Source organism: Myotis brandtii, unplaced genomic scaffold (assembly GCF_000412655.1).
Source record: "Myotis brandtii unplaced genomic scaffold, ASM41265v1 scaffold374, whole genome shotgun sequence".
NCBI lineage: Eukaryota > Metazoa > Chordata > Mammalia > Chiroptera > Vespertilionidae > Myotis > Myotis brandtii.
Genome location: NW_005364372.1, coordinates 5,689,046 through 5,700,712, shown reverse-complemented (window position 1 = coordinate 5,700,712; position 11,667 = coordinate 5,689,046). Strand labels below are relative to the sequence as shown.

At 38.2% G+C, this 11,667-nt stretch overlaps 1 protein-coding gene across 1 annotated transcript in view; it reads right to left on the bottom strand.

Moving 5' to 3' along the window:
* The window catches only part of ISPD (isoprenoid synthase domain containing), a 149,890-nt gene extending 140,163 nt beyond the window's left edge, over positions 1 to 9,727 (bottom strand). The window contains exons 1-2 of the mRNA XM_014544616.1: positions 9,428 to 9,727; positions 1,680 to 1,829 (exon numbers count right to left, since the gene is read on the bottom strand). Of these exons, the coding sequence (XP_014400102.1) occupies positions 1,680 to 1,829; positions 9,428 to 9,727 (450 nt within the window). The remainder of the gene's footprint in view (positions 1 to 1,679; positions 1,830 to 9,427) is intronic.
* Positions 9,728 to 11,667: the final 1,940 nt, after the last annotated feature.

Below are 11,667 nucleotides of genomic sequence, written 5' to 3'. Positions count from 1 at the left end.
TTGGGCTTCAGAGCCCTGGGCTGGGAGAAAACTCGCCCGCAGCACCAGGAACTAATCCTACGCGCACTGGCGCACTGCCGGCTTCGGGGAGCCCTGGGCCGGGAGCAATCGCGCGAACGGGAATTTGTCTGCCTAGCACAGGCCCAAGGATCCCTTTTCTCGGGGCAGGAGGCAGCACCAAGCACCAGTGACTTGACTGTGTTTCTTATCACCTGCGCCTGAGATCCTGATTCCCTGTGCATTCATACTAAGAGCCAGTGAATCCAATTCCTGGTGCAAGGGCACACAGGGACCCTGATTCTCAAGGCGAAGTCGCGCAAAGCAACAGAGACTCTGATACTGGACTCTTGGGGAACTCTGACTCCTGGCGCATGCTAGGGGGCTCTGGTTTTCAACACGCTCCAGGGGGGTCTCTATTTCAGCACGGTGCAGGCAGGGTCCCTAATTCTAAGGGCACATACGAGGCCACATTGAGCGCTGGCAACACTGACTCAGAGCGAGCCTGGTTCCCACCAACCAACAACAACCACACATCTTAGTGTCAGAGCTCTTCAGTGACACTAAGGTGGTGGGAGGCTCCCACTGCACACGGCCCAGGCCCACGCAACCCGACCTTTGATCCATCGGGAGATAAGCAGAATGAAGAAACGACACAACACCCAGAGGAAAGACAATGAGGAATCACCAAGAAAGGAAATTAATGAAGTTGAAGCGTGCAACATGACAGAAAAAGAATTCAGAATAATGGTTGTACAATTCATTCACCGGATGGATGAGAAAAATATGTGGTATTTTTCTATTATAAATGTCAATATTCATATTACTATAATCTCATATTTACTGATTGTCTAACATTGACCAAGCACTGGGTTAGTCTCTCTAACTTATATTTCATTGGAAAGTTTTGGACAAGAATAATACCTGCTACTCAATAACTGTATGACAGCAAAATTTACATAGGTACAAAAATGTTTCCAAAACATGAAAAACAAAGGTAATCTATTATAATCTCAACATGAATAAATTATTTGATGTTTTCAAAGAACTTACCCTTTAAAATGTAATTAACAAAATGTCTACACAGCTGTGCAGCAAATTTATCACAAAAAGCCTGAGACTGCTGTCCTTAGAAACACCTGCTAACTAGGTGGGCCCTCAGCCAGCACATGGGAAACTGGTTCTTGGAGTATTCCCAGTGAAGAGTTAACTGATAAGGGTGGCTCTCTGTGCCCAGAGTGTTTGCATAAACAGTATGGTTTATGTTAAACACCTGCTTTCCTCTGAGAATCTAGATTTTACTTTTATGTGGTAGGCAGGATGTCTACATGACCAATCCCAACAAATACCTTGGACACCAAGTCTACAATGGGCGTCCCTGGAGAGAAACAACATACACAGGTTCATTTTTTTTGCTTGGGGGTGGGGGGAGGATTGGTGGTGTTTGTGCTACCCTTCAGGGGAGGGAGAGAATATAAGGAATCCTGCACATGGATTCTTCCAGAATCTGCCTATGTCTCTTTCTCACAGGATCCAGCTGTGCATCCTCACTACTTCACTGTAATCAACTTAAGCCATGTGTACAACTACTGAGACCCACGAGTTCTAGAAAATCTCCAAATATAGAGGTGGTCTTAGGGACCCGCAACACAGAAGCTTTCTAAAAAAGCCAGAATTCTTACCTGCTGATATGCTGCATAGATCACATCATATAGAAAAGCCTGTGGCATTTCACTTGCTCTGTGTCTGGCACGTTCCAGGGAGTGGTCTAAGCAACCATCGGCAGATGGACTGATGACGGTGGATACAAGAGGGCGAATTGCTCCTGCTGCCTAAATAACAAACAGAGGCAAGCAAGACATTGTTTCACCTAGAAAATATTTGGAAGTCAAATTCTAAACTCTGTATCTTATTTTTGAAAGCAGATGTTATTCATACCTTCAACAAACTACCTCAAGAAAATATCTGAACAAATATTCATTTGGTTCATAAATCAAATCATGTCACACCAAGAACCAATTTCATAATATTACAGTTCCATATATAAGAGGTAGAAAATTTTCTTCATCATAGGTTTAAAATCCTTTTTATACAGGCCATTGAAGTCAAATACTAAAAATGGATGCAATGATATAATTGGGTATTCTCTAAAGATGGAAGAAAGAGAAACACTATATGAAAGAACTGAAATGAATTATACATGAATTACTAATTAGTATGCTTTCAAAAGATTTAACTTACACATTAAAAAATTAAGGAAACAGACATATTCCCTAAGATCCCCAAAATGAGACTCAACAACCCACATAACAATGAATTTATGTTTTGCTCTAATTCCTGTGAAAAACAGTTCTCTTCAAACATAGCATTAGTGGAATGCTCCCTCAGGCAAAATATCCATTAATATCAATTGCTCTGATAAAAGCTCTGTTTCATTAATAGAGGTATCTAAATTTTATTAAAAAACACACCTTCATATCTGACAATTTTTGCCTTTAGCTTTAATACAGTGCCTTTGTAATATAGACTTAGAGGTCATTACCAAACAGCTGTCTTGGAGAAGTAGCCTTAAAATACAGTTCCTATGGTAGGCAATTAAACCAAACCTCCTTATATTGTATCCAAAATATCCTATCTTTCACGTAATTGCTACAGGGGGATTGCAGCACAAATACAACACATTTGGCCTGAAGACCAACATCTGAGCAAGAAAGACAGTCTATGAACTAGTTTACAAATGCCAAAAGATTGGCTAAAAATCAAAGCTAATGTATGAGCCATGTAGACAGTTTACAAACTGTGTCACCATTTCCAGTGACGCAAGTAAAAATTTGGACCCGAGGCATAAAAATGAGGAGACCAGCCAAGGGTGACAGGGAGGAAGTGATGTCCAAGTAGGTGAAAGGTAAGTAAGGTAAGTAAGGAACAAGCCCAACTGATCAAACCTATCAGTAGGGGTTAGAAGACAAAACAGAAAAGAAACACATGTGCACACGTGTATATACATACACTGCTTTTTAAGAAAAAAATTAAATTTCCATTGCAAGTACTTATAGCTAATTTTATGCCAGGCCACGAAATAAAAATTTACTTAAAAGAGAACATGAGACATTCAAGTGTCAACATGAGAAGCTCCACAGATTCTCTCCCAAGCAAATTATAAATAGTGAAAATTATTTAAAAAACAAAACATGGAAAAGCCATTGAAAATTGTCCTAAGGGCATTCAGCAAATTAGGAAACTTTATTCAAGAAAATCTTCTAAATCTTGGGGAGAGTAAAGAGAGAGCCTGTGGTGCTCAAGTCGTATCCATTTCTTCTCTCATTCTACACCCAGTTTAGTATGGCTGAAGTTCCTCTTAGAATAGGTATGGCCAACAAATGGGGCTCCCTCTCCCCCTAGTTCCCAATGGGAGAAGCAGAGTGCTAACATTTCCCATCTTACTGAGCTCCATGTCTCCCACAGAAGCTAAATAACAGGCAAGTGTGTCCAAGAGGTTAGAGACACCGATGTATAGGGTAAGGATCTGCCCCAGAAATGATAGGCAGAGAATACTGGGGCCTGGATGTCTCTTGCATCAGATCACACATAATGCAGAGGTCCTATACCAGAAGAGGCAAAAAGAAATTCTGGGAGTCTCCTAATGCCCCCATGCAGCACCCTGCTCATGAAGTAGGGGTATCAGTCTGAAAGAAACAGTCATCATGCCCACCCACATCTCCAAAGTAGTGATGCAGTGACTGTTCGCAAGGCAAGAGACAGGCTCAAAGAGCAGAGGGCTATGAAGCTTTCCCCAAGGGAAATCACGTTATTTGGAAGTTTAAGCCCAAGGACACTCCCAAATGAAATGAGACTGTCATGATAAGTAATTAAGAGGAGGCCAGTAGATACAGGAGACCAAAAGGCTAAACTGCAGGCTGGCTAGTTAACTAGAGAACACCAGGGAAAGAGACAACAAGAGCCTCCCTGGGATAAGAACAAACCTCCAACACTGGCCTCAAAAACCAGCCCTGCCAAGGGGCCAGAACTTAATGGATCAGGCTGTAGAGCAATTTATGCTCAGAGCACTGTCCTCTGCCCCCCCCCCCCAAAAAAAGAGTAATGAGTTGGCAATAAATGAAGCTTATCAATTAGGGGTGATGTCTACAGTGGCAGTCAGTATAACAGAGAGATCAGGGAAGACGCTCAAAGAGAACCCTGCAAAGATCACATGCCCAAGACAGTACCCTCTGAGAAGTGACACCAGAGGCTTCACCCTGTAGAGGAAAAGACTTCACTAGAATAGACCAGCAAAGTTGCAAACAAATAAGCAAATAACAGCTCCTAGGGATGTGGGAAGAAGAGGATCCATATCTAAAACTTATAAAATACACGATTTAAAATAGCCAGTTTTTCAAAATATTGAGATGCAATGAAACAGAATTTTTTTTCTTTTCTATAGTTATTGCTATACATAAAGCAGTGATCATGAATGAACTATAGCTGCAGATTCACATACATACATTTCCCAAAATATGTTGTGCAAAAAAAAAAGCTGTCAAGATATATGCAAAACATAAGATTTAGAATATCATACAAATATATGTTAATTATATGTCAATTATACCTCAAAAAATATATAAAAACAAATCAAACAAGCATAAGAAATGTTCTTTAGGGATACATGCTACAAAACTGAAGAAAAAAAGCAAGAGAGCAATAAAAACAAAGTTCAAGGTAGTGTTACCCATTTGGGAGGAGTAAATAAGATCAGGGCAGGGACACAGTTTCAAACTGACTACTAAAGTTTGATTCATTATACCAAGTGACAGATCTGAAGGTGTCCAAAGTTTTCTGTATGTTTTCAGTATTTTTAAAAAGAAAATTTCTAAAATGTGTATTTATGGACTCTCATTTTTTATTATTAAAAACTAACTTCTTGAGACCAGAAATCATACATATTTGAGATGTCATGGCAGAATGGGTGAATTCCAAGAATTAGTAAGTCCTTACCTATGGAATCCAAAATATCATTTAGAAAGTAGTACAATATGAAGACAATCAAAAACACAGGCAATTACCAGCTTCCGGGGTCTTACTAAACAAAAGGCCCAGAAAAAGGGCCACAAGTGAAAATAACTCCTTTGTTGACCTTTCTTTTCTCTGACTACTATTCCAGCTATCTGGATAAACAGTATAGAAGAAAGATGCTAATGCTAATAGACATGTATTCTATATCTAGTTCCCTGGTAAGGGACATTTGTTCAGAAATAAACATGCAATGAATCCTCAGTTATATGATCTTTTCTGAAATTCAAAGCATCAAATTATGACACAAGTTTGGACAAAGATGGTTAGTTGCCTCCCAAATGCAGCGATCTGGGAAGCCTGAAGTATGATTCCCAAGTGATCAAATACACTGTCTCCTTGGGAATTAGTATAATAAGCCTGAATGGAAGCTTAACAGCTCAGCACCACAGTGATTACTTGCCTCTCAGGCTAATCTATCAAAGTATTTCCACATGTCAATGCATGGAAATCAGCATAGATATAAATCATACAATGTGGAAATAATGAACCCCACCTCTACTGTTCACCTTTTTAAAGCAAAATTGAACAATGCTAATCATCCATCCACACAGCAGGTGCTAACAGGCATTACTCCTCAGGCATCTGCATTCAAGCTAATTATGACAATGTATATCAGAAATCCTCCAACCTTGTAATTACAATTTCAGTTAGCTGATTTGTCTTTATTGAAACACTACTTAATAAATATTTACAGAATAAGATATTCAAAGCTAATCATTAGCAATTATAAGATTCTGGATATTTTCTAATAGAATACTTCCAACCTCCTTTTTGACAAAGTAAAAGAATCTATTATTTATTCAATATAGAAATATAGGTATTTTAGAAAAACCTCTGTCCAAGTTACTATGTCACTGCAAAATACCCCTAAAAGTAAATACATAGCAGAAAGGAATAAGGAGTTCTCCTTTATATACTACTGAATTTTAATTCTTGGAAGCTAAGCTAGTAACATTTACCTTAAATCTAATATGACCAGGTATGTCACACTTGGATATGTATGTAATAAGCTTTATTTCATTTTAATCCCTACATAACTCATCTTGCCTTGATCTACCCCTTCTCCAACTTCATTTTAAGTAATTCATTGAACAGATATATAGGGGTTGGTAATTTCAAGTAATGCAGTAAAACAAAAGCTTTTTCACACAGTATCTTCTCCAGCATCAGAAACAAATCAAGTTTCACTCATTCCATGGCATTTAAATCTTTATCAAAGTAGGTCTAAAATTTACCACTAATCAGAACTCACTGCTTACTCACAAATAAAAGTGATTCATCACAGCTAGGACTTAAATCAACACCAAAGTGTCTCTCCAATAGATAATGACACAAGATCCAATGACCCAGGGGAGCTCATTACTTGAACCCCACCCAGGACTAAACTCTGCCCTTCAGTGCACTTTCTCATGATCAAAACCATCCAACAGAGTTCAGAACAAGTGACCATTAGCCTTGGTCACCTCATCCCAATGTCAAATTTCCACCAAGTAATTTTCCATCTCTATTTTAGAACATGCCCAGAATATACTGCACAAAGTTGTAAAATTGAGTGGTGGGAAAGTACATTCTTCCTGATGCACACATATGAAACTTAATAGAATTTCCAAAGTGCTATCAATCATTGATTAATACAGTCATGCTGCAGAATCCAAACAGATCACATACAAACATACCCACACACCACATGTCAACGTTTCTGGTTATAATATGCAATTCAGTTTCTCTTTAGAAGATGACTCAAAGACTTTCTAAGTAAAAACTAGTTAATGTTTAATGAAGAAATGTATATTCTTCCTATATGAGAAAGGAGGTCTACATAAACCTTTGATTTTAAGCCCTCTGTAAGATTCTACCACTACTAAAGTTCTTTAACTGTTCAAGAAACAAAATATCCAGAGCCATTTTCAAACTGAGATCATATCCAATTGCTCACTAAATTAGAGACAACTATTTACCTTAAGAAAAGGAAAAAGGTGGTGATCACAATCTATGTTAAGTCAAGACGTTATGCTGTATACCTTAAACTTATTTAGTGCTGTATGTTCATTATACATCAATAAAATGGGGGGGGGGAGAAAGAAGGACAAAATCATGTGTAATATTATGGTTAATTATGCTCTAACCCTGTACATTTATTATCCACCATATAACTGGTGTGGGGGCTGGGGATGTAAACAGGGATACTGCTAACCACCCCACAGTGCAGGACAGCCCCCACAACAAAGAGTTATATTACCCAAAATGTTAGTCATGCCAAGCTTGAGAGACCCTCATCAATGTTCAAATATAGAAAGAAATTACATCAATATTCAAATATAGAAAGAAATTACAGTGTGGAGCCTGCTATCAGATGCAAAAATCCCTCGTTTTAAATATTAGAAAGCAACCCAATTCAAGGGGACCTGGTTTTATGAGAATTCAGTAAAATGTACCATAAACCAGTGCTCAAAAGGTCCTAGGCAATTAGAACTCTTAGATAAATACAATATCCATGGGTAGGTCTGCAGAGTTGTGGCAAGCAAGATAGTGTCTAAACTGTAACATCACAAAGCCTTGGAGAGATGTTGGGATGGGGAGACCAGGAGCACAGGGATTTCAGGAGAAGACATGTTGAGGCCTACTGTCAGAGAAAGGGAGGAAAAGTAAAAGCACACAAAATACATGTCTTTTCATAGTTAGCTGACTTCCAAAAGCTGGATAAAATCCAGGAAACAATTATATCCTATATTTTCAAAGTATTGGGAGTTAAAAGCTGAAGCCTTAGAGTTTGTATACCCAGACAAACTATCATCAAGAGTAAGGATGAACAAACACTAAAAGAATTTCACTGCTGGTCCTACTGAGGTCCTGTCGAATCTGTGGAACCCAAGAAGGGTGCATACACAATGAAGAGAGCGAAATTGTGTCCTTGTGATACTTTCGAGTTCCTGTATGCAGGCAACTCTAATGTTAGCCTTAATATTGCACATCTTAGTCTCTTGAGGTAATTAATACATCTACATTAATTTGTCTTGTTTTATCCAAAATGTAATATAAGTTAAAAAATCATAGTTATCTGTAGCATGTATACCACCTCAGGGGCTGTCACACTGTGTAGCTTACTTAGAAAATGATTTATCTAAATAGGACCTTTTGGTAGAGCTTGAAAATTTGGGGCTAAGAAAAGAAGAAAATCTGTTCAGAGTCTATAGAACACAATTTATGAGAACAAGGGACAAGGAATCCATGGAAAAGAAATTGTAAAGTGTCTTTGACTAAACAGTCATCACTCTTTTCTTGCCTTAGATAGTATTTGATTCAGGCCAATATTTTGCAATTTATTGGCCAGTGGTTATAAAAGATGCCAATTCTTCCCACCAACATAAGAACTTCAATTACTAGGATAAGTTTCTATTAATTGCATTTATGTTTTTTTATGATTACAACAGTATGAGGGTTGGCAGGAAGTAGTGCCTGGATTTCCTGAAGCTATTGGATCACTATCCTAACCATTTCAAGGAAATTTAGAATATATACACACACATTCATCATACATATTGGAATTTTGACTGACTTCTTAGACATTTTCCCTACTCTGATGACATTATTACTACATTCTTCTCCAAATAGCTCATATTACATTATGAGGATAAATGACTATAGCAAAGATAAATTCCAGAACAATCTCGCAATCTACAAAATTTCTAAAACAAATTACCCTAACCTCTTCAGATCATCATGCCCATTTTAATAATTTCACATTTAAAAATCCTAATATATAAAAAGCCAGGGGCCGTTATGACCTAAACAACTGGACGGACAACTGAACAGTAGGATGCCTGTGGGAGGGAGCTCCCTTCTGGCCCCAGCCAGGGCGCAGCGGAACTCTGGGTCTTGCATGATCGGGGGCATGGCCGGCCTTCAAACCGGACCCTGACAGGAGAGAGGAGGGAGCCCCATTCCTCGCATAATCAGCTGTTGGTCAGCTTGGTTTCAGCGACCTGCCAGCCAGGAATCCCATTCCCCTGCACCCCGGACCCTGACAGGAGGGAGGAAGGAGCCTCTTGGCTTTTTCACAAATGATTGGTAACCTCCCGGCTTTTTCACAAATGATTGGTAACCTCCCGGCTTTTTCACAAATGACTGTTTGCATCAGTGTTGTTTTTACATCATGTTTTTGTTGTTTTTATATCATATCTTTGTTGTTTTGTTACATCAACAACAACAAAGATATGATATAATTTCCTCTAATTAATTCCCTTTTAATGTGCATGAATTTCTTGTACCGGGCCACTAGTAATTCCATCAAAACTCAGCAAATGAACCACTCTATATAGTGTTTGCCTCTTTTATCCATTCACATAGTATAAATACTTACCCCATGTTCCTTAGCAGCTGTGGCCACTTTAAGGAGAATATCTTCCTCCACAAAAGGTCTCACAGCATCATGGATAATCACTACTTCTGGCTTCGAGAGCTTGGAGTCTGGCTGATCCTCAGCCAGAGCTTTTAGTCCATTGAATATTGACCTGTGGCGGGTCACTCCAGCTTCAACTAGTGAGATGCGCTTATGCTGGTACTTCTGAATAATACCCTTCATTGCTTCCATGTTCTCTCTAGTTACTGACACAACAATGTCCTTTATCCAACATACTCTAAAAGGAAAGTACATACACATTTTATATAGATTGATTTGGATGCAACAACTAAAGTTAAGCTAATAACAGAAAATTAATTTTAGTAAGTACTAGTATATCTTCATAGAAAGATTAAGAACTGAAAGTTAATCAGTTTTATGAATTTTTATCAAGTTTAGTAAAGAGATTAAAAAATAAAACATCAGTGACTATGTCACACTATATAGAAACAGACAGATATAAACATAATATTACACAATATATAGTGTGAAATTATCTATAGAGTGAAAATAGATAGATATGATATATAGATACATAGTATAGATTTCTGTCTTAAAAGTTAGATTTAAATAATTATAATATTAATCAGTAGAGAAAAAAGAATATAACAAGAATATGCTTTTAAATTGATTTTCTCCAAATAATTTTTTTCCTCATAGAATAGGAACCCTTCAAAGCACTTTTAAATTCCAAAAGCTCTGTCTCTTTCTTCTAGAAAGTTCACTGAACTGACAACAAAGCTGGATAACTAACTCAAACTTTGCCGACATCAGGGTGAAATACTGTAGCTTAAATGGGGAAACTATAATAATTAAATTAATATAAATATAAATCCAGCTTGAATAAAATGGGAAAAACTCATAATTTAGTAAAATATAAAATTGAAAAAAGAAATTAATCTGTTGAGTCAGATATAAAATATAAAACTTTTTTTTTCCTGTTGTAAAACATTTTCTTAAAAGAGAGCCACTGACATACATTGAGTGATGGCTGCGTTAAAGAAGTTTGGCAGACTTCTCTTGAACACCAGTGCTAACAGTGGGTAATGTCATTTTAGACACAATGTTCCACAGCCCACAGGCCTAAGCCAGGAAAACGCCCTCTGAACCATGACATCAACTCTGAATGAAGTCCACTTTAAAATTTAATAGAATCCCTAGTCTATGAGATTCTATATGTTTAAGTCAAACATAGTTTTAAAGAGATGGAAGAGGGGTCTTAAAAGTACTAAGTAGTGAAATTAACTCTCCACTTCATTGAAAAAAAATGAATGAACAACATTGGGTTGCTTTATTCAATAATTATCAATCTCCTACTGTCTGTTATTGAACAAATCCTTTGCATAATCCAAAACTCCATTCTGCCTGGGGCTACAAGAATACTACACTGATGAACAGAACCAAGAGCTACTCAACAGGCATGCTGTCTTTTCATTTTAAGTCCATTCCCTTAACAAATATTTACTGCGCACCAAATAAAGTATCAGCATTGAGTATACGATGGAAATAGTCACTGCCTTCACAGAGCTTACAGATGAAACACATAAGAACACTAATAAACAATTGCAAATTGTGATCAAGTGCTATGAAAGAGCAGTCCAGGCTCCAGGACTGTGTACAAGTAGAATATTTAACCAGCAGAGAAAAGTTCAAGATGATGCCCCTTTAAGAAGAGTTTGCTCTACCATCCAAGCTGAGAGTGGCAGGAAAACAAGCAACAGGGTTTGGAGGGGGGAAGAGAGGGCTGGTGTAAGCAGAGGCCACTGCAAGGTCCTGAAAAGCTGGGAAGAAACGGAGTTCTATGAGCAAGCGGGGGAAAAGAGCTTGATGTGGATGGAGGCCCAGGAAAGCACAGGGCTGGGGAGGCCATGCAGACCTCCCAGCCCAAGGTAGGGGCTTACGTCTTTAATCCTAAAAGTATTAGGAACCCATAGGAAAGCTTAATTCATAAGAAGACATTCATGCAATAAATAAACTAACAAACTAACTTATTTCCACCAATGTTCTAGACACTGTTCTATGACATGATGGTAGCAGAATAAAGGCCCCCGAAAGATGTCCATCCCCTAGCTCCCAAAACCTGTGACTATGTAACCTTACACACCAAAGTAATGATGCAGATGTGATTAAGGGTCTTGAGATGGAAAGATCATCCTCGACTATCTTGGTGGGTGCAATATACTCATGAGTCCTTATACGTG